The following is a 24,088-nucleotide window of genomic DNA, read 5'->3' as shown; positions in this document are numbered from 1 at the left end:
TCATGTAGAATAAAGCATTAATTAATTCAAATAGTCATTTATTTATTTGCAAGTCATGTTTTCATTGTCTCCTCCTTTTCCCTTCTCTGAAAGAGTTGCCTCTGCTAATCTGCTAGCCTGTGGGGCAATCAAAAAGGTAGGTTTTACAAACATAACTTTGATTTTTTTCTAGCATTGGCCTTTGATTGGGATAGCTTCCCCTTGCCTCTCCAGATCCATTCTCTTCTCCCTGCCCTCTGCCTAAGGAAGATAATCTGTATGGACTCTACCACTGGACTCATGGGCCCTCTGGCTTCCTGTGGTGTTTGCCAATGAGGAGTCCCAGCAGGAGAAGAATGAAGAGAAGAAAGTGAAGTCAAGGTATTTATTCCCCTGGCCCTGCTCTAGGAATTTGTCTTGGGCTGACTGTTTCACGTGACTGATTGTGTGTCACTGTTCATAGTACGTCTCCGTGCATCTCTCTTCTTTAAGGTTCTAGTCGTCTCTCCCTCCTCTCATCTTTTCAGGATTCAGGTTCCTGCATTCTACTTGTGGTTTCCCCTATGACCCAACCTTTTCCTCGCAAATAAATCTCTTTGAATTTTTTTTATCTTAGTTTGAGAGTACAAGCTCTTTCCTCTTGGGACCCTGACTAATACAATATTCCCTGGACTTCTTAGATGCCTACATGGAACTGGCTCCATGGACTCACTCTTTCTCCTTCTGCTTTGGCTATGGTGACCTCTGCTTCAACACAGCTGCTATTCCAGGCCTCTCAATCCAGTACCACTCGCCTCTTCCTCAGGAAAACTCTGTCCCCTGCATAGGAGAGGGTTTTACTGCTTTGATCCTTCTGTAGACTTATAAATCACACAAGGACTTCAGGATGAACAGGGCTAAAGACCCTGTGCCAGGTAATATAGGAGCTCAAGGGAGAGTTTCAGAGTTTCTGAATATAAACCAAGCAAGAGGATAATCAGAGAAGTCTTGGAATCCTTGCTACCTAAGCTGAGTTTAAGTAGATAAACAGGCAATAGCCAGGAGGCAGGATGTGTGTGTATATGTGGGGTGTGTTCCAGGGAGAAGGAGCAGCATTTTCAAAGGCCTATAAAAAAAAGAGAAATTCAATGTAAGTGTCTGGAGCACCCAATAAACATCTTTGCAGGATGAGGTGCAGAAGGAATATCACAGGAGATGAGACCATTGTTTTCATAACTCCACCCTACTCTAGCCCCTTCATGCTCAACAACTGATCCTTGTACTATTTAACCAAGAAAATACACCTATGAATGATCTCCATTTTCTGCTCACAATCACAAAGTTATCTATATTTTTACTCATCCTTCCCTTCTTCCTTCCTATTCAAATCCATAACCTTCACCTATGTCTCAATTTTAGGAGGAAGAGTGGAGACATGGAAACTACTTAGGGGGCTATTTTTGTAAATGAAGTTTTATTGGAACACAGCCACACCTATTCAGTTAACTATTGTCCATGGCTTAGGCTTGCAACAACAGAGTTGAGTGTTTGCAACGGGGACTCTATGGCCTGCAAAGCCTAAATTATTTTTTATCTGGCCCTTTACAGACAACGTTTGCTAGCCCCCATCCAGATGAATAACCCAAATGAGAGGGGGTAGTGAATCGTATTGTAGTAGTAGTGGTAGAGGGTGAGGAGTGATCAAATCCCGGACATACTTTCTAAGGAGAGCTGCCTACTAGATTTGCTAATGGATTGGACATGAAACATGAAGGAAAGAGGAGACAAGAATGACTCTGAGTTTTTTGTCCTAAGCAACTGGAAGAATAGAGTTTGTCATTTGTTGAAATGGCGAGGTCTGTGGGAAAATTTGTTTGAAGTGGTAGATAATGAAGAGTTTAGTTTTGTACATGTTTGGACATAAGTGTGAGATGCCTATTAGATATTTAAGTGGAGATGTCAAGTAAGTAGTTGGACATACAAGGGTGGATTTCAAGGGAAAAGTCAGGGCTAGAAATATAAATTTGAAAGCTGCCAGTATATAGATGTTGTTTCAAACATGTGATGAAATGAGATCATTTAGTAATGGACGGCAGTGACAGAAGGGGACTGAACACTGAGCCCTGAGGTTACACTTAACATTCAGAGGTTGAGAGTGTTAGGAGGAACTAGCAAAAGAGACCCATCAGGTGAGTAGGTTAGGTGAAAAACCAAGAGAGATTGGTGAGCCAGAAGCCAAGTGAAGAAAGTGTGTCAAAGAGGAAGGATGATGAACTCTCAAAGTAGATCAAAGGGTTTATGGTGCAATAATTGTGTCATGCATGGTCCCCTCTCAGGAGGATAGGTACACTGGAAAGGCTAACACAGTCCTTGAAGTGGTGTTGCGGCCATTTAGTTAGGCAATGCCAATGAAGGCTTGGGTACCAAAAATGGTTTAGAAGGGAGGGGACAGGTTCCAAGTGGGCATGTTCCCTTGTCCTGCAGGAAGTAGTACAACCAGAGGAAGACCAGAATGTGAACTTTTTTGCCCAAATCTAAGGACAATACTCTTTGTTTCCATATATATTTGGGTCTATTTCCAGATTTTCTAGTTTGTTTCATTGATTTTTTTCTTTTCATATTCTAGAACTATACCATTTTGGTTATTGTAACTATAAAATATCTTTTAATATTTGGTAGAGATAGACTCCTCTCTCTTTTTTAGACTCCTCTCTCCTCTCAATTCCAAAATTCAATAGTTACCTTTAAGATAACTGGCATGTAATCTTAGTAGCTATGTAATTATTTCATTTGATTTTCACAACAATTCTGGCTGGTAAGTATTATAATTCTAATATTCTATTTTTCTCTTGTTCCTTGAACAAAATTTTTATTCTGTATTATAATTTAAATTTGTAGGTGTCTGTATCTTGCCTCCCATCTAGACAATAAATTCCTTGATAACAGAGTAACATCTCATAATTTCTCTCTATGTCAAATAATTACTGAGTGCCAACAATGTGTGAAGCTCATTAATTAACTAATTTGATAAATTGGTGATATAGATAAAAGTGGTCCTTTAGGAGCTTTATGGAGGTGAGATCACTCCTGTTTGGGAAAATCATGGAAGATTCAATGAGGGAGTTGGGATTTGATCGAGGTGTGAGGGATTAGTAGGGTTGGTGTAAGCAGAGAAATAGTTCACTTTTATTTTAGCCAGGAGGAACAGCACAAGACAAAGCATGAGGGTTAAGAAGTCCCAATGTATTCTGGAGAAAGTGACTAAATCAATGTATTTTTCATTTTCAAGGGAGTAAAAAATTTGGAAAAAATGTTTAATGGTAGATAATTAAGAGGATAGATTGGAAGCAAGATCAGCAATGGTCTGCTTTGTGTGTAGTAGCTTATGTATCCAATTTATCCAATATTAATACTATTAAGCTCCTACTGTGTACCCAGTAGGTAATTTTCACCCTGATTTCACGGCTTATTTGGCCTCTATAGTATCTGTTACTATTTACTTCTCCTTTCGTATTGAAACTCTCCTCTTTTAACTCTCTTAGTCTTACTCCCTTTGTTCTCCTGCTCTCCTCCCCAACAGTTTTTTGTTGTTGTTGAGACAGTCTCCTGTTACCCAGGCTAGAGTGCAGTAGTGTCATCACAGCTCCCTGCAACCTCAAACTCCTGGGCTCAAGCAATCCTCCTGCCTCAGTCTTCTTAATAGCAGGGACTGCAGGTGTGTGCCACCATGCCTGGCTAATTTTTTCTATTTATTTGTAGAGATGTGGTCTCATTATGTTGCTCAGGCTGGTCTTGAACTCCTGGCCTCAAGCAATCCTCCGCCCTGGCCTCTCAATGTGCTAGGATTTCAGGCATGAGCCACTGCACCGGCTCCCAGTATTATTTTTTACAGTTCCTTTCCTAGCCTTTACTCTGCCTACTCCTTAGGCCTCTTCTATTTTTATACTTTCCTCCTTCCTGGTTGATTTCATAAATGTCTATGGCCTCAACGTTTTGCCAGTGATTCCCAAATCGTCATTTCCATCCTCATCTCAGATTTTAGTCCTAATCTTCAGATTATTAAATCCTCTTGCCTCAGGGACATTTTACCTGAATGTCCCACTGGTGCTTCACTTAACATGAATAAAATTGAACTATTTCACTCACCAACCTTGCTCTTCTTCATGGATAACCTATCTTGGTTAAGGGTCACTCTCTATTTTGTTTCCCAAGTCAGAAACAGGTGATCTATCCTTTGAGACTTCTTCATTCTCACCACTGAATTGGCCATTAAATCCTATAACTTCCATATCCTACATATGTCTCTGGTCTGACATCTTCTTTATCCCTATTACCATAGCCTTAATTTAGGGTCTTATTTTCTCTTATCTGGATATTGGATTCTTCTTTCTGGTTTCTCTGCTTCAAACCTAACTCTTCCAATGCACCTACAATTTTAAATATCTTTTTAAAATGAAATTTGATCAGATTATCCTCTTTTTTAAAAGTCTTCACTGACTTTCCATCTGCTGCAGCAATGTTTTCAAGTTTTTTAAACATAGCATAACCTTTTTTTTTCAGTTGAAATCTTAAATTTGAATTCTCTTCAATGAGCATCTAACAAATCAGAGAAAATAATAAATCTATATTCATTTTAAAATCATTTAAAGTATACTGGTTTACTGCTATATGAGTTACTGTATTGAACACAGTGAATATAAACAATAGTAGCAATAGCTAAATATTTACTGTGTGATTATCCTGTGTCAAGCACTATTCTAAGTTCTTTGCATGCATCAACGCATTTAATCTTTACAACAACCCTACGAGTATGAATAAGGCATGGCTCCTTCTCCTAAGGAATTTTCATTGTGTGTGTGTGTGTGTGTGTCTGTGTGTGTGTGTCTGTGTGTGCATTTTACGCTGATGATCAACATTTTGTTTCACTGATGGCTCCTCTAAGGAATCATAGAATCTTTGATGGCCATTGATCTAAGCTGCCTAGCAAATTTACTGGAGCCTCACCAAATTGATTAGCCTGTGTACTGGGAGCTTGGAACCAATGTTAATCATCCCAAGGGCAATTAAGGCAAGAAGAGGCACAGCAAAGTCGTCTTAGTTACAAAATAAGAAGACAGTATTAGTCTCTATACTCCTGTCCTCAGCCTTGCCAATAGAGCATTCTGAACTCCTTTTCTGCAAAATATTGTTTGTCAGTCAGACTTGTCTAATGTCTTAGCAACACAAAAGGAACCCAAGAAAAGCCAAACATTATAATTTGGTTGTTCATGATTTGATTGGTACCATGATTTAGTAAATTACTTTTTCTGAGAGTTCTTTTTTGGCTTGTTTAAAGCCAACAACTAAATGTAGCAATAAAAATTTAAATTACCTTGGCTCTTTCCTGAAATGCTCAATAGTCCAATCTTTGTGCTTTGTGGTGGTGCCAGGGAGAAGAGCAAAAACAGTCGACAATGATTCTGCATTACTGATTGACTCTACTCATTATATTATATTGAAATGTTATGACTTGCTGGGCTCAGAGAGTTACTCAATTTTTGACTCCAGACTTTTCAAAGTAATTTTTTGCTACTACATTAACAAAATACAAAATTATTTGCAGTTAAGACTTTCTAATTGGAAATAACAATTTTGAGATAGGAAATTAAGCCCTTTACTAAATAATGTTAAATTATCACCAGAATTACATTTTCATGAATAATCAATAACACTTCAGCTATTTAGCTATTTTAGTATTGTTGAACGCTAGTAATTGTTAGGTTTAATTGTATTCTCTTGAGCACAACAGCAAAAATAAAATCAGGCCATATATTTGCACCGTAAAATGTTATGTTAGACAAAAAAGTTCACTAAATAAAAAATGGTCCAGGAAAGTATGTTATTGGTAAACATATTCCAAAATGTTATAGTTACATTAGCACTTGCTACTCCAATTTTTGTAGAATTCTTTTACTTTAATCAAGGTAAAACAAAGGCTTTCTCCAATATAGCCCCAATATAGGTTTTATGTTATAAATTCCAGAGAGTTTTCTATATTAATTTTTAACTGAGTGTATGATCAGTGTGACAGACACTGGTTTTTGGCTGAATTATTTATTTGTTCTCTCGATTTAAAGAGAATAAAAACAATCAATGGACTATACTTAGCCATTTGCCCTAGAGCTTCAAGCATATAAAATGGCATGTACTCATATCTACTTCAGTGCAGTCAAAATGTTACAGTTCACCGTGAACATGATAAAAACAAACATCCTAGTTGAATAGCGTACTGTCACCAACTCTTGACTCAATAGCAGTGTCTAAAATGATTTTTACCATTAAGTGATTGAAGTTACCCATTCTCTCTTCCAAATCTTGCCCAATTTTCTTTTCTTTTCTTTTTGAGACAGGGTCTCACTCTATTGCCCAAGGTAGAGTGCAGTGGTATCATCATAGCTCACTGCAACCTCAAATGCCTGGGCTCTAGAGATCCTCCTGCCTCAGCCTACCGGCTAGCTGGGACTACAGGTGCATGCCACCACGCCCAGCTAATTTTTCTATTTTTTATAGAGACAGGGTCTTGCTATGTTGCTCTGGCTGGTCTCGAACTCCTAGCCTCAACTGATCCTCCTGCTTTGGCCCCCCAAAGTGTTAGGATTATAGGCGTGAGCCAATGTGCCTGGCTTGCCCAATTTTTCACATATCAGAAAAATGAAATATGTTAAATAGCTATCATCATTATTCCTGCCTTTGTTCTCAGGGTATCACCTAAATTAATCCTTTACCAACATTATGTGCTTTGCTGTGTTATATCTCCAACTTTTTTTTAGCAGCTGAACTTTATGAAAGCAGGGTACTCAGTGGGAAATGAGCCTTGGGGTGTTGTGATTATCAGGAGCTGAGGAGTGAGGGAGCAGGGGGAATGGACACAAATGCCATGGGAAAAATTATTCAGCAGACAAGCTTTGAAGTCAGGAAAGTAGCAGCTAGAATTATCACTAGTATCAGCCTGGTATTATCATTTATCTTTGCCATACCTCCTTGTGAAGTCTAGATGTTACTGGAATGTCTAGATAATCCCATTGGGTAGATGTGCTGCTGGGAGACACTCAGAAAGCAAAAAAGAACTAATATTATTGAACACCTCTAAGTGCTGGGCACTGCAGAGATACTTTCACATTCCGGATCTCACTGGGTCACCACTATAATTCTAATCCTCTAAAGTTCATGTGATTATTTTCATTTTACTGTAGGCGATATTAAGGGTGAGAGTAGCTCAGCAACTCACCCAGAGTCTCACTGATTATGCAGTAAACAGCACTAATCCCTCTGGCAGCCACATTAGTGGCAGAAAGAGAAGGGACCAAATAGGTCAACATGGATTTGGTGCTTGTCCTTTTGAACAGTGGCACTAGAGTTTCATCTCAGGACACCGCAGCACTAAGATATTCATATGAAAATATTTTGAATTAAATCATTTTCAGAGGTGAATGTTTCGTATTCATTATCCACAGACTCTTGGTTTAAACCTCTTATATCGGGGTAGACAATTATTCATCTTTCTTTTTCCCATACCACCTCCCATGTATTCTTTACACATCATGATTGTTCAATATTTGTTAAATTGAATTTAAAATCTTCTTACAGGAGCAATAAGAAACAGTCATTTTATAAAGTGGTATAATTATAATAGTGTCCACTCTGGGATATTTATGCTTGCCATAGTAATTGAAGACTCAATTAGAGAATTAAAAACTGAGTCAGCAAAAACTTATTAATAGTGTTGACCAGTATAGGAAAACATAACTTGCTAAAGAAAGGGCTAAAGGAGAGAGAGAAGGAATTATAATACAAAAGATTGATAATTTATAAGATTTTACTATTTGAAATGAAAATTAGGAGAGAAACTCAAATATGAGTAATTAGTATCTCATGTTTTCTGTGAAAACAACTACCTCTGCTGCCTACAACTGGAATTACCATTTATACCAGACAAGAGCTTCTTTTACAAATTGGGTCAGATTATATTTTTAGTACAATTTTATTTTAACAAATGCAGGCCTTTTCTATTAACCTTAACAGTCAAGAAACATGAAATAAGGGGAGAATATATCATTTGAGACTTCAAACTAACTGTTTATGCTAATGTGACAGGAATGATTGCTTGAGGACAATTTTATCATATCAATTGCAATTATGAAAGGGAAATAAAATCTTCTCAAGTATGCTTCATTCTCTCTGAGTTAATTAAATTTTATAACCTTTGCTAAACTCTACAAGCAATAGAATCTTATTTAGGAAATATCAAAAAACCATAAAGAACTTTATTGTCTTCCAAATATTCTGTTGGGTTAACAGATTTAGCAGTTTCCTTTGTTTTCATTGCAAGAAATTATCATCAACATCATCATGGCAAATGTGATCACCAATATCTTTGATTGCATCTGTAGGGCTGCAGTCCAGTACCTGTCCGTGCACTGTTAGGAACAGGGCTGCACAGCAGGAGGTAAGCGGTGGGCCAGCAGGGGAAGCTTCATCTGTATTTACACTGCTCCCCATTGCTCACATCACCGCATACGTTCTGCCTCCTGTCAGATCAGCGCCGGCATTAGATTCTCATAGGAGCTCCAACCCTACTGGAAACTGTGCATGCGAGGGATCTAGGTTGCACACTCCTTATGAGAATCTAATGCCTGAGGATCTGAGGTGGAGCTGAGGCAGTGACGCTAGTGCTGGGGAGTGGCTGCAAATACAGATTATCATTAGCAGAGAGGTTTGACTGTACAATAAATGTAATGCACTTGAATCATCCCCAAACCATCCCCCAACCCCTACCTGGGTCTGTGGAAAATTGTCTTCCATGAAACTGTTCTCTGGGGCAAAATAGGTTGGAGACCACTGCTGTAGGGCACTGTGCTAGGTAGAGAGACATTAAGAGATATACGATATATAGTCCCTACCCTTGAGAAATTTATAATCTAAATGAAGATATTTAAACTGGTTAAAGTTGGTCCAAAATAATTTATTCAATCCTGTGATTTATTACAAATCATTCAGTGGGGACACATGTGGGAATGATACTGGAGTTAGATATGTTAAAATAAATCCTACTGCCTACCTATGCTAAGAGATACACATATGTTTTAAAAGATAATGCAGGTGGCATTAGTTACTTTTCTGTGGGCAGAATGAAATCCACTGATTCCTGGAAGATAAAACACTAATTCTCTGAGCATTTTATTTGGGTGACTTGGGAAAGCAGTTCAAGTCTCATCTCTGCAACTAACTGGCAGTGTTACTACTGCTTGTAGCACATTGTTGCTCCAGCTGCTATGCTGACGTACGAGCTCTCAATATCTTTCACTTGAGAGAATCCTGTATCCCTGAATAGGATGGCATGTTTGCATCAGTAGACCACAGTGTCTCACCTTCCTCCTTCATAACTAAACTGGTTGACAAAGAATGCTGAGATTGTGATAAACTTTATGCCTCTGATGTACTTCTAAATCAGTCTTATATATGAAAACTTATTTAACATTTCCTCTATGTAGACATCATGTGCAAAAAAAAGTCATTTTCTAATACATGATACAATAACAGTCATCACACGTTAGTATAAGGAAGTTAGTTAATATCATGACATATTTTACATTGATTTTTAGTGCCTGAATTTGGGAGAAGTGAGGACAGAGATTTTTTTCCCTCCCAAACTGGAGGTATGAAAATAAGTCATGGGGATAATTGGGCAAGTGCATTTCCTGAAAGTATCCTGTAACTGTATCGTTCTGGTTTATTTTGTTTTCTTGGTAATCAGGCCTTACATGATTACTCAATTTCCTTTATTATCACATTTAATTGAAGGTTAATAATCCATTTCCTTTATCAATGATATTAGTGTTTGGTTTTTATAAAACATTGTTCAGCAGTCACACAGATCAGTTTATGTGGGTGGATGAGATCATCTGAGGCTTTCCACATTCACACTGCAATCTATTCTTAATCAGGAACACTGAAGAAGTTGCTTAGAACTTTAAGAATCTTTACAACCTTGAGATTATAGATGCATGTGTTTTCTTTTTTTGGCTTGTTTTGAAAATAAATTTTATATATAAAAATGTTGAAAGAAGAAGACAATGAATACTGTTCACCTAGATTCATCAAACATTAACATTTTGCCCTAATTTTCTCTCTCTCAGTATACATATATATGTATATATTTTTAAGGAGACTTTTAATTCAATATCATCTAATATATAGTCCATATGCACATTTCCTTAATTATCACAAAAATAATTACTTTGTTTTTACTTTTTAAAAACATTTTCTTATTAGAAATTAATATGTGTACATGTTAGAAATGCAAAAAGTAAAAAAAGGATATCCCATGGAAGTTGAATCTACATGCTATTCCTGACCCCATCCATAGAGCAAATACTGTGGATTATTTCACAGGTATGGTTTTAGAAATTTTCTCCAAAATACAATATATGTTTTTAGATGGATGGAAACATTCTATAATAGGAGACATTTTCATATAAACATATATCATATTTTCATATCAGATAAGTTCCCTTCACTGATTTTTTAAAATTTAATAAACTTTATTTTTAGAGCAGTTGTAGGTTCATAGCAAAATTGAGTGGAACGTATAGAGAATTTACATATGGCCTCTGTCCCCCTGCATTCTTAACCTTCCCCACTATTGACATCAGCACCATAGTGGTATATTTGTTACAACTGATGAACCTACAGCAACACATCATTATCATCTAGAGTTCATAATTTACATTATGGTGCTCACCTGGTACCTGGGATCTCAGGGGTAGGCCCAAAGCCTGGGGCTGCAGGGGCAGGCCTGGAGGCTGGATTTATGCAGCCTGGGCCTGGATCTGTGGCAACTGGGTCAGGGCTGAGGCCTCCTGGGATAGGCCTGTACCCTGGGTTTGCTGGAATGTGGGGCTATGCAGCCTGGAGCCTAGAGTTGTGGGGGTTGGTCTGCCATCAGGGCAGGCCTGGAGACTTGGTCTACAGGTACCATCCTGGAGTGGGGATGTGGGGGCCAGTCTAGCACCGGGTTTCACTGCAGCCGCCCTGGTGCCTGGTCTGTGGCAAAGTCTGGGGCTCACTGTACTTTCTTTCCCCTCTTGGAGGATACCTTTCTCTGTGCTGTGATGCCTGGGCATGGGAGTGTCCTTCCTACCCTCTTCAGTGGGGCCTTTCACAATTCTGTGCTACACCCAGGTGCTATAATCTCTCAGCTGGATTCCTTAGCTCTTGTGAAGATATTTTCATGCGTGGAGAGTTGTTCAAACTGATGTTTCTGTGAGGAGAGAAGTGCTGGAAAGTGCTATTCCACAATCTTCTTGACATCACTCTCTGAGATACACACTTTCTTTTCTTTCTTTTTAAGGCTACTCAAGTGAAGCAGTGGGAGTGGACAAGGAATAAAAGAATCTGCAGCTGGTTGTCATCAATTAGTTGTAAACAAACACCACTGCACTTGAAGCAGTCCACACTTTCTTCTGATGAGTTTAATTAATTAATTAAGTAATTTTATGACTTTGATGGGTTCAAGACTTCAGTGGAAGAAGTAACTGCAGATGTGCTGGAAATAGCAAGAGAACCAGAACTGAAAATGGAGCCTGAAGATGTGACTGAACTGCTGAAACGTCATGATCAAATTTAAACAGATGAGGAGTTGCTTCTTATGGAAGAGCAAAGAAAGTGGTTTCTTGAGAATGCATCTACTACTGGAGAAGAAGCTCTGAATATTTTTGGAATGACAACAAAGAATTTAGAATATTCCATAAACTTAGTTGATAAAGCAGTGGCAGGGTTTTAGAGGATTGAGTCCAATTTTGAAAGAAGTTCTACTGTGGGTAAAATGCTATCAAACATCGTCACATGCCACAGAGAAGTTGTTCATGAAAAGAAGAGTTCATCGACACAGCAAATTTCATTGTTGTCTTATTTTAAGAAATTGCCACAGCCACCCTAATCTTTAACAACCACCACTCTGATCAGTCAACAGCCATCAATATTGAGGCAAGACCCTCCCCCAGCAAAAAGATTATGGCTTGCTGAAGGCTCAGATGATCATTAACATTTTTTAGCATTAAATTATTTTAAAATTAAGGTATGTACTTTTTTTGATAAAATGTTATTGTATGCTTAACAGACTACAGTATAGTGTAAACATAACTTTCATATGCACTGGGAAATCAAAAAATTTGTGACTCACTTTATTGTGATATTCACTTTATTGAAGTGGTCTCCAACTGAACCCACAATATCTGCAAGGTATGCGTGCCTCTAACACTATGCCACTTCACAGGTAGTGAAAGTACCTTATAATAGCAAAATATTCCTAATTCTTTCCTCCTGTCTCTTGTATCATTGCTATGATTCATTTTACTTATACATAAGCATATATAATCAAATACATTGTTGCTAGTATTTTATTATTTTAAACAAACTATTAGATCAATTAAAAATAAAAGTTTTTATTTTACCTTTACTTATTGCTTCTCTGATACACTTCCTTTCTTTACATATTTCCATATTTCTGACGTAGATTATTTTCCTTCTCTCTGAAAATCTTCTTTTAACATTTCTTGCAAGGCAAGTCTACTAGCAAGAAATTTCCTAAATTTTTGTTTGTATGACAAAGTCTTTATTTCTCTTTACTTTTCAAAGATAATTTCACAGGGTACAGAATTCTAGGCCAGTGGTTTTTTTCTCTCATCACTTTAACTGTTTCTTGGTTACTGTCTTCTTGTTTACAGTTTCTGAGGAGAAGTCAGATGTAACTCTTATCTTTATTCCTCTATAGATAAAATTTGTTTTCCTCTGGCTACTTTCAGGATTTTTTCTTTATCTTTGGTTTTCTGTAGTTTGAATATGATGTGCCCAGGTATGGTTTCTTTTGGTATTTATCCTGCTTGGTGTTATCTGAGCTTCCTGGATCTGTTGTTGGATGTCTTACATTAATTTGGGGAAAATCTCAGTTATTATTGCCTCAAATATTGCTCCTCTTCCTTTTTCTATTCCTTTTCTTTCTCGTATTCCCATTGTTGTACGTTACACTTTTTGCAGTTATCCCACAGTTCAGTTCTTAGATATTCTTTTCTGTTTTTTTTTTTTTTCAATCTTTTTTTCTGTTTGCTTTTCAGTTTTGGAGGTTTCCACTGTCATATCCTCAAGCTCCAAGATTCTTTCCTTAGCCATGTCCAGTCTACTAATGAACCCATCAAAGGCATTCTTCATTCCTGTTACAGTGTTTTTGATCCCTAACATTCTTTGTGCTTCTATCTTAGAATTTCCATAATTCTGCTCACATTATCCATCCATTCTTGTATGTTGTCTACTTTTCTCTTTAAAGTTCTTAGCATAGTAATCATAGTTTTTAAAATTCCTGGCCTAAGAATTCCAACTTTCCTGCCATATCAGACTCTGGTTTTGATGCTTGTTTATTTTAATCTCTTCAAACTGTGGGAGCTTTTTGTTTGCTTTGGGGTTTTTGTTTTGTTTTGTTTTGCCCTTTAGCATTCCTTGTAATTTTTTGCTGGAAGGTAGACATGATGTACCAGTTAAAAAGAACTGTAGTAAATAGGCCTTGGTAATGTAGTGGTAAGATGTGGTGGGGAAAGGAAGTGTCTACAGTCCTGTAATTAGGTCCGTCTTTTGGCTGAGCCCGTGTCTCTGGGCTATGAACTTCACCACTGCTTCTTGCAGGTTTTATCTCCCCTTAGGTGGGACAGGATGGATACACAGCACGCTGGAGTTGGGTACTTTCCTTTCTTCAAGTATGTTAGGCTTTGATAAAACCCTAGCTAGCAGGCTCTGAAAAATAGTCACTGGTAAGGGCAGACCTTGCTAAGAAGAACAGAGTACTCTGGCATATTTCAAAATGCTTCCTTTTTTCCTCCCCCTGCAGGAAGCATAAAGGGATTTTTTTCTCCAAAATTTCACTGTGAGAACCAGGTCAGGCTCCTGGAAGTGAAACTCACAAAAGATGGAAGTAAAACAAAAAGTGTGGGGCCCCCCATGACTAGGTCCCCCTGCAAATTTTAGCTCTCAGACTCATCCATACCTAGCCACCAGTAGTTTGTCACTTACAGTTCTGATTTTCCTACCCCTGCCCTGGTTCCTGTGGTGGTTCCTGCAGGTGGTTTCTGCTCTGGTAAGTTGTGGTCCTCTGTATTTACCTGTCTGTCTCTTCAGTTTTTGGTGCACCAGTTTGCCCTGTGACCTCACCTCTGCAATAAATCTAAGAAAAGTTGTTGAGTTTTCAGTTTGTTCAGCCTTTTGCTTGTTGGTCGGGCAGAGTGGCAACTCCTAAGCCCCTTACATGCTGAACCGGAGACCAGAAGTCTGTTTTTTATTTTTTTTTTAAATCCAGGATCTAATTTAGGTTCACATATTACCTTCGGTTTTTATATCTCTTTAATCTCTTTTATTCTAAACCAGTTCCCCTGCCCGTTTACATCCATAACAGAATTTTTTAAAAAAGAGTTTAGGTCTATGTGTCCTTTTTTAATTAAAAAAAACTGAAAGTTTGACAAAAGAGCACTGAAAAATGGACAATATTACTTTTTCCTGTTGTCAATGATTGAGAAAAAGCCTACTTATTGGGCCTAAATTCTTTAAACTGGCACTATAATTCATTGATACCAAAAATGTTAATAAAAAAGAGAAATCCTATAATGTGTCCATGAAAGCAAGAAATGCCAAAATTTAAAGCTAGCCATGAACACAAAGAGCACTAAAACTTGATTAACTTTTTCCTGAGTCTACTTGTCTATCCAAGGTAATGTCACAGAATTTTTGAACTCGAAGAACCTCAGAAGCAGGTGAACTACCTTGATTCCTTGTATTACCAATGAGGAAACTGATTCTCAAAGAATCTGTGATTTGTCAAGGTCACACTGCCGGTTATTTGCAGGGATGGCCATAGAAATAAGGTGACTTGATTCCTAGTATCTTTGTGTCCCTGATTCTTTCACCTTCTTCTCTCCCATAGCTTTCTATCCCTCTTATTTCCTTTCTTTTCTATATCTTCCTTCTCCACTTTTTCCCCCTTCCTTCTATTGAGCAAACAACAACCGACCATTTTTAAGGAAAACAAATCACTTAAGTTGCCCTTCTGCCAAGATTTCTCAATAGTGGCAGTACTGACATTTTGGGCTAGATAATTCTTTGCTCTTGGGGAGCTGTTCTGTGCATTGTAGGATGTTTGGTAGCATTGCTGGATTCTACCCATTAGATGCCAGTAGCACCCCTCACTCCAGACAGTGCCAAATGTCCCCTGGGCGGCAAAATAACTCCTGACCAAGAATCCCTAAACTTTTCCTGGGAAATTGCCAGAAGAAAGGATTTACTACTTCATTTGTGTTGCTAACCTGTGATATAAAGTTGAAATTTCCTGCAGCTATAGCCTCAGCTTGTCTGCAATTCAAGAAAATGAAACCAACATTATAGAAAGCAGATCTTAGAGGTGGGGAGAAAATCCTGGTAGTAACATTTGACTCCATAGATCCAGTCATCTCTGAGGGCAGTGCAACCCTTCTCTCTCACAATTATGAAAGTCAATAAAGCTCCTCTCCATATGCTTTTACTCATTTATTTTTTGCTAAGTTGGTTTGAGGCGTTCTTTCACTTGCAACAAAAAGAGTCCTGATTAATAAAATAGTATTCATGTTTATAGTATTTAATGACTCATGTTTCCTCAAGTTGTAGTGCCATAATTTCCTTAAGTGTTCTGCTAACATTGAACTTTAAGGTGATTTAAAATATTTTTCCATTGTAAAAGCAGTGTTCTTTTTCAGTGCTTTCTGAATGACACCTACTAAATTTTCCATTAGTTTTCTCAAACATGGGCCCTTGGTTTGAATTCTGAACTACAAGACTTAAAATTGCATGATTTACCACCTAATTTAAGGCCATTCAGTTTTTCTTTATCCCCTTTTGCTTTTATACTTCCATTATAACCCTTCCATCTGTGATTATACCAACTGTTGTGGCAGTATTGCTCCAGCTGCATGGGCACATTTGAATACATTAGTGTGCTATGTCAGTGGCTTAAGAAATTTTTTATGGTACCATGAAGATTTATTTCTAACTCTTCTAGGACCTGCTTTATGATTTCTTTTAACTATTAACCTCAGAAACAATATTGTTCAATTTTAAGCCTTTAGACCTGCACGTTCACTTAAGATGCAGAATTACTTAGTATTCTAATGTCTGTGAAAAATGTCTCTGGTTGTTTATTACTATGAAGTCTGTATGTTCCTCATTTACCTGTATAAATTAACTTCTCTGTATTTTAATGCCTAGCCTAAATGTTACTGCCTTCTATGTGATTTCTTTTTTTTATCAGCCAAACAATTTTAATCAAGTTAATGTTAAGCAGTAAAAGTGCAATTACATGAAAAGCCACATATTTTACGTTGTGTTAGCCCATTTGTGTTGGATACAGGAAGACTTGAGACTGGGTAATTTATAAAGAAAAGAGGTTTATTTGACTCACGGTCCTGCAGGCTGTCTAAGAAGCATGGCACCAGCATCTGCTTCTGGTGAGGGCTTCAGGCTGCTTCCACTCATGGTGGAAGGGGAAAGGGAGCCGGCACGTACAGAAGTCCCATGGAGAGAAAGTGGAAGCAAGAGAGAGGGTGAGGGTGCCAGGTTCTTTTTAATAAACAGCTCTTGGGTAGGGGGGATTTGGCTGATTGTTTGCTCTTTGTACTGCAAAAGTGAAGTAGAAATGAAGGCCATATTTACTGACTTCATAAGGTGAGCCTTGATGAGAGGACATAAAGGAAGACTAGTAGAGTAGACGTGTAATTTAGTAGTATAGTCGTCCCTTGGTATCCTCGGAGGACTGGTTCTAGGACCCCTGAGTATACCAAAATCCTTAGATGCTCAAATCCCTTATATAAAATGGTGTAGTATTTGCATATAACCTACACACATCCTCCTGTGTACTTAAATCATCTCTACTTTATTTATAATATTTAATACAATATAAATGCTATGTAAATAGTTGTTATACTGTATTTTAAAATTTATATAATTTCTTATTGTTGTATTGTTATTTTTTATTTTTTCGAGTATTTTCAATCTGGTGCTGGTTGAATCTGTTGGATGCAGAATCCTTGGATATGGAGGGCCGACTCTATTTCATCTTGCTGAGCACATTACCCAGCTGTTTAAACTACTTCAAAAACCTATGACTGAATAAAAATATTCAATGTATTAGGAATATGAGGAAAAGTATAACAAGATCATTGTGTACAATTTAAGCCTTTGTCTCTGAGATTAAGGACACCTAAAATTCTTAATAAGAATATTATAAATGGCCTAACATGTTCCCTTTGTGAGATTTAGTGATATAGTCTCTCCACATTCCTAAATCATCATTTCAAATAAGTGCCAGTCATTATCTAATGTAGTGTTGATCGTATTGCCTTTTTCCACATCAATTTCATTATAAAATATAATAATGAGGTGATAGTATATTTAAGGTACAAGTTTATAGGTGTGTATTTAGAAAACCTTACGTATGAAAATCCCCAAATGCTTGGTAAATTGGAAGATTGCATAAATTCAATTACAGAAGAGTTCTTCATGTTTCCAAATAATAAATCACAGAGTTTCTTTAAATAGGAGGGCATGACAACACATATTCATTTGGCAAAAGAAACGCAAGTGCCACATTAGATTGGGTGGTCAGGGAAGATCCCTCTGAAGAGATATTTGAACTAAAGGCTGAATAGAAAAAAGCCTGAACAAAGCTAAAGGAGCCAACCTTTTGAAGACCCACTGGAAGAATGTTCCCAACAGAGAGCTCAGCAAGTAAGCTCAGAACAAGCTTGGTGGCTCAAGGAACAGAAAAGCCAGACTGTTTGGAGGGTAAGGGGGAGTGTAAACTAGGGAAAGTGGTTCACAATGAAGAGATAAAAACAAGGGCCAGATCAAGTAGAACCATAGTGACTGCATGTAAATTACCTCATTTGGAGCTTGAAACTTTTTAAGAGCTTAGTAAGTGGGAAACTCTAAGTTATTACAGATCATATTATTCTTTTCTTCACAATTCTTTTTTTTTTTTGAGACTGGGTCTTGCTCTGTTGCCCAGGCTGGAGTGCAGTGGTAAGTGTTGCTAACGTGGTTCACTGTACCTCGACCTCCCTGGCTGAAATGATCCTCCTGCTTCAGCCTCCCAAGTATCTGGGACTTCAGGTGCATGCCACCATGCCTGGCTAATTCTTTTATTATTTTTTGTAGAGATAGAGTCTTGCTATGTTGCCCAGGCTGGTCTTGAACTCTTGGCCTCAAGCTATCCTCTTGCCTTGGCCCTCCAAAGTGCTGAGATTATAGGCATGAGCCACAGTGCCTGGCCTTTTCTTCACATTTTAATTTAAATATTTAAAAATAGGAATAGCTTTATTCCTTATTATAAATTCAAGTGAATACTAAGAAAATACCTGTGAAATTCGAACTTGTCTTTACTAAACCTATAAAATTTAAATTCTATTAAAAAACATAAGGAATAATTCCCTAATTGTAAAGGCACTAAAACTTGATATTTATATAGAACTTATTAGTTGTTTTTTTTTTTTTAATACAGGGACTTGCTCTGTTGCTCAGGCTGGAGCACAGTGGTGTCATCACAGCTCACTGCAGCCTCAAACTCCTAGGCTCAAGGGACCCTCCTGCTTCCACCTCTTGGGTAGCTGGGACTACAGGTATATGCTACCCTGCCTGGCTAATTTTTTTAAGAGACAGGGTCTTGCTCTGTTGCTCAGGCTGGTATGCAGTGTAGCAATCACAGCTCACTGTAACCTCAAACTCCTGGGCTCAAGTGATCCTCCCACCTCAGCTTTGAATATCTGGGACTACAGGTGTGCACCACTATGCCTGGCTAATTTTTAAAAAAAATTGTAGAGATGGAGTCTCACTATGTTGCCTAGGCTGGTCTTGAACTTCTGATCTCATGCAATCCTCGTGCCTCAATCTCCCAAAGTGCTGGGATTGTAGGTGTAAACCACTGCGCTGGCCAGAACTTACTGTTTTACAAACATTTGTTTATTGTTTCTTGCCTAGAGTTATGCTGTGAGGCTTTCTCATCCTAATTCTGAACCACAAGACCCCTCAGTCAGGAAAATATTTTCCTACTATTCAATCAGTTTTTGTAGTTTATTTTTAATCAAGCTATAATTTATTTTTCACATTGTGTGAGTTAGAGATTATGCTAGGCTGAATAATAGTTCCCAAGTATGTCCAAATCCTAATCCCTGGAAAATGTCTTACCTTATATGGCAAAAGTGATTTTGCAGGTGTGATTAAGTTAAGGATTTTGAGATAGGGAGATGAGTCTGGATTGTCTGGGTGGGCCTTAAATGTCATCAGAAGTATTCTTGTAAGATGAAGGCAGAGGGAGATTTGACACAGAAGAGAAGGAGGTCATGTGAAGACAGAGCAGAGATATGAAGATGCTGTTGGCCTGAAGAGGGAGGAAGGGGCCATGAGCCAAGGAATGCGAGGAATGCGGCTGTAAAAGCTAGAAAACACAAGCAAGGACTCCTCCCCTAAAGCCTTTGGAGGGAGTGGCCCTGTCCATACCTTAGATTGTGTGTCTTGATTTTGAACTTCTGGACTCCAGAACTGTAAGAGAATAAATTTACACTGTTTTAACAACTAAGTTTGTAGTAATTTGTTACAGCAGTCATAGGAAACTAATACAAAAACCTAACTTAAGTTTTTGCCACATAGTTAACTAACTGTCCTAGGACAATTTATTGAATAATACATTATTTCTTAACTGATCTGAAATGTTAATGCCCATATATGGCTGAATCTGTTTCTATTCTATACTACCAATCAATGAATTTACTCTTGGGTCAATACCAAACCTTTAAATTATAATAACTTTATAGTACATTTACTATATAGGTTGACTAAGTCCATTACTACATAATAATTTCTTTTTTTCCAAAAAATTTCTTGCTTTCAGCTGCATTTATTCTTCCAGATGAACTTTAGAATCAATTTGCCTAGACAAAAAAATTTTTCTTTTAATCTTTTTTTTTTTTTCCCAGAGAGAGGGTCTCACTCTGTTGCCCAGGCTAGAGTAAAGTGGCCCAATCGTAGTGCACTGTAACCTCAAACTCCTGGGCTCAAGTGATCCTCCCACCTCAGCCTCTGGAATAGCTAGGACTATAGGCATACCCCACCAGGCCTGGCTAATTTTTTAAATTTTTGTAGAGATGGGGTCTCACTATGTTGCCCAGGCTAGTCTGGAACTTCTGGCCTTAAGCTATCCTCCTCACTTAGCCTTCCAAAGCTCTGAGATTATGGGCTTGAGCCACTGAACCCAGCCTGTAAAAAACTTTGAATGTTGATTTAAGCTGCATTAAATATATAGATTTGTGTAAACATTTTATTCAGAAATGAAGACCCCCTTTTTCCAGTCTTGTACATTTTTAAAGGCTGATATCTTAAGGCTTATTTTGTTGCCAGGTGGAATAGGGTGTTTTTAAAAATTATACTTCTAATTAGATGCTGCTAGTGTGCAGAAATGCTATTGGATTTTTGAATTTGGCCATTCTGCTGAATCCACTTAAAGTCTCTTAGGCTTTTCAGCAAGACAATTATGTCATCTATAAATACTATACTCTTTTCCCTTCCACTATTTATTTTTCTTTTTCTTGTTCTATTGCATTAGCTAGAATCTGTAAAACCACGTTAAAATTTAATGGTGTTAATAGACATATATACACATATAAAAATGACACATAAAGTCATTTTTCTGACTTTAGTGGGAATGCTTTTGATGTTTCACTTTTAAATATGATGTGTTTTACTTCGTATATTTTGTGGAGGAATTTTAACATAATCTATACATACACCTATTCATATATACATAATGATAAGAATATTTACTTCTCTTTCTAGGTTATTATTTCTTTAAATGAGAAGTTCCAATAAAATATTAAATATATTTCTAATATCTATCATTATAGGAAATCTTTCAATGTTCAAAAATTCTTTTATCATGTAACAAAATCTACTAGGTTATTTTATATTTTTCATTTAACATTTGTCCAGTATTTAGTTTATTGCTCTTTTTTTTGCATTTAAAAAAATTCAGACTTGTATATCAGTAATGCTAGTCCTCCAAAATGAATTTGGAAGTGCTTTGTCTTTTCCTTTTTTAAAGTTCAGTAACAGTTTAAAAGAACAGAGGCTGGGCGGTGGCTCATGCCTGTAATTCCAGCACTTTGGGAGGCCCAGGGAGGAGGACTGCTTGAGGCCAGGAGCTTGAGACTAGCCTAGAAAACACAGTGAGACCGTGTCTCTAAAAAAAAAAAAAATTTAAAAATTAGCAGAGCATGGTGGCATGTACCTGTAGTCTTAGCTATTTGAGAGAGAGAAGTGAAAGGATTGCTTGAGCCCAGGAGTTTGAGGCTAATGTGATCTATGATCACACCACTCCTCTCCAGCCTGGGCAACTAAGCCCCTGTCTCTAAACAAACAAATAAAAAAAAAGAAATAGCAAACTTTTTATAGGCCCAATAGAACTGTATTAGTCTAGTACCTTTTTGGTGGTAGATTTTTGACAACTTTTCCAATTTTTTTCTATAGTTATTTAGTTTATTCAGGTTTCCTATAACTTTTTCAATCAATTTTTATAACTTATACTTTCCTAGAAAATAATGAGAAAAGGTTAACATCCAGTATCTACACAGTATGCCTACAAATCAGTAACATACATAACCCACTTAAAAACAACCAAATGCCAAGTCTGTATAATTAACAGAAAAAAAATTCAAATGGCCATTAAATGTATGCTTTAACTCTGTCATATTTAAGGTAACCATACATCTCTGTTTCCCAGGAAACTCCTGGTTTACATGTGCTTCTCCAGCAAAATTATGATTAGTGTCATCATTTAGTCTCAAAAATTTCCCCTGGACAATATATTTTAATGTCTCCCTACTTATAATAAATATGATGGAAGTTTAAATAATAATGAGGATTTTATTATTATGCCAATTAGATTAACAAACATTAAAGAGATTTATGATATACATTGCCAGAAAAGGTTTGTTGAAACAGAAAAATATTGGTGGAATACATAGTTGGTATTCTCTTTTTGGGTTAGAAATTTGGCAATATCTATTAAAATTAAAATTTTAAGTGTACATCTCATTTGATCTACCTATTGGACTTTTGGGATGTTAACTTAGGGAAATACTGATGCCAGGGTGCAAAGACATGCATTAGTAAAGTTGTTGAAATAGTCTAAAATTGAAAAAAATCTATATGTATATCAATAGGTTATCGGTTAAATAAAGGTGCACCTATGAAATGAAATATTACGCAGATGTTTAAAACAATGTTGTAACCATAGATGTGTGTGTGTGCGTGCTTGTAGAGAGAGAGCGAGAGAGAGAGATCCATAGAAAGATTTCCATAGTATATTAAGAAAAAAAGGTAAAATGTAGAATGGTATTATACTTTTAACTGGTATTTGGAGAAATATACACATATATATGTTGTTTCTATATGCTTAGGAAAAAAGTGTGAAAATATATAAATCAAACTTACCCATTATCATGAGGGTTAGATGAACAGAAACTGAAATTAGAAAATTCAATAAAGGTTTTAAGTGTTAGCAAAAAATGTCCTTTTTCAAAAAAACAGCCTATTTGACAATAATACAGAGACAATACACATATCCTGTCAGGACATAGAAAAATCTGGTTCAGGCTTGGTAACAGGGAGAAAGGAGTAATTCTTTCGTATTTTAACAGCGGAATTAAAAACCTGCCAAGCGTTGACTATGAAGTTTGGAGGACGTTCCTTCCTCTCCCACCCAGAGCCACTGTCGTGCGTGTTCCACAGTAACAGTGTAGTCTTTTGAAAAGTGAAGGATCACACTCTGATCCTCGAACACGCCCCACCCCCCTACAGGGGTGGCCGGGTCCCCCTGTCGCGCTTCACCCGGCTACCCTGGTAGTCCCTCGGCAGTTTCAGCCCTTGGCTTCTGGGGCTTTGGGTTTTAACCCGAGGCAATAGGGAAAAGGGAGGGAAGGCGCTGAAATCCGTGCGAGGCGGCGGGCTGGGGGAAGGGACGCCTGGAAGTAGGCTTTTTAGGTGCTGGCACCAGGGGAGAGCTGCTCCGGGGCCAGGCACCTTCCCGCCTGGGCTCCCCAGTGCCTGTTAGCAAGTGACGAGACAGCTAAAGAACGTGGGAAGGGGGTAGCTACTCCTGGCGTGCGAGGTGGCTCTACGTTATTTCATTTTTGGTAACTCGACGCTGGTAGGACGCACCCTTTTAGCTCCAAACGGGAACTGCTGGCCCCAGGATTTTCGTCCCACAGATGGCATGATCGCTTCTTCGCGGATTCCCCAAACCACCTTAGGGAGCGGCCTCCTCAAAGTCTAGGATAAAGGGGCTGGGGCGTATGTGAACGCAAGGCGACGCCGGCCGCAGGGAGAGGAGCGGAAGCAAGCACGAGAGGGAAATGTGATCGTGACGGGCTTAGGAAAGTTGATCTGGCGAGTTAAATGGTGTTTCCGGAGAAATCTGAAAGCTATTGGTTTACAGCAGAAGTTGAGCAAAGGGCTGTCCAGGGTCTGGAATCTCCTCAAGGGATCAACATGAATATAACGGGTATCTTTCTCCAATAAAACTCTTTGAGGGCCGCGAGTCAAGTGGTTCGCAAGCCCGCGGCCTTGTTTCCACTCCACCTGGGTCTCGGCCTCTCAGCCACCTCTAAAACCCGGAGAAGGCGAGCGCCGCAGGCCGGGAGCGGCGGGCGGTGGGCTCCGGCCAGCCTGTACACTGGGCATGCGCAGGGGGTGGAACGCCAGGTCGGCTAAGGGAGCCGTGATGAGTCCGGAAGCGCCTGCGCGCGCCCCTCCTCACGAGAACTAGTTTTGTTTCGTGTCCTCTGGACTGGAACCCTTTGGAGCGAACCCCCGGCAGGACAAGCTGCACACCCGCCAGCGCCGCGGCAATGTCCAGCAACAGTTTCGCTTACAATGAGCAGTCCGGAGGAGGAGAGGCGACGGAGCTGGGTCAGGAGGCGACCTCAACCATTTCCCCCTCGGGCGCCTTCGGCCTCTTTAGCAGCGATTTGAAGAA

At 38.3% G+C, this 24,088-nt stretch overlaps 1 protein-coding gene and 1 long non-coding RNA gene across 3 annotated transcripts in view; one reads left to right on the top strand and one right to left on the bottom strand.

Annotated features, from left to right (window-relative positions):
• LOC138397885 (uncharacterized) lies at positions 1-23,333 on the bottom strand. Its single transcript, XR_011235920.1, has 4 exons — positions 23,272-23,333; positions 22,546-22,575; positions 19,558-19,599; positions 1-1,084 (listed from the first exon to the last, which is right to left on the bottom strand). It is a non-coding gene; the product is annotated as an uncharacterized lncRNA (long non-coding RNA).
• The window catches only part of AP3B1 (adaptor related protein complex 3 subunit beta 1), a 225,457-nt gene continuing 224,484 nt past the window's right edge, over positions 23,116-24,088 (top strand). For both annotated transcript variants that reach the window (XM_069491985.1, XM_069491986.1), the window contains exon 1: positions 23,116-24,088. In XM_069491985.1, coding sequence (XP_069348086.1) covers positions 23,961-24,088 — 128 coding nt within the window. In that variant the 5' untranslated portion in view covers positions 23,116-23,960.

The sequence above is a fragment of the Eulemur rufifrons genome, chromosome 17, assembly GCF_041146395.1.
Source record: "Eulemur rufifrons isolate Redbay chromosome 17, OSU_ERuf_1, whole genome shotgun sequence".
Taxonomy (NCBI): Eukaryota; Metazoa; Chordata; class Mammalia; order Primates; family Lemuridae; genus Eulemur; species Eulemur rufifrons.
The sequence above is the reverse complement of the archived record's forward strand: the minus strand, read 5'-3'. Positions and strand labels throughout refer to the sequence as shown.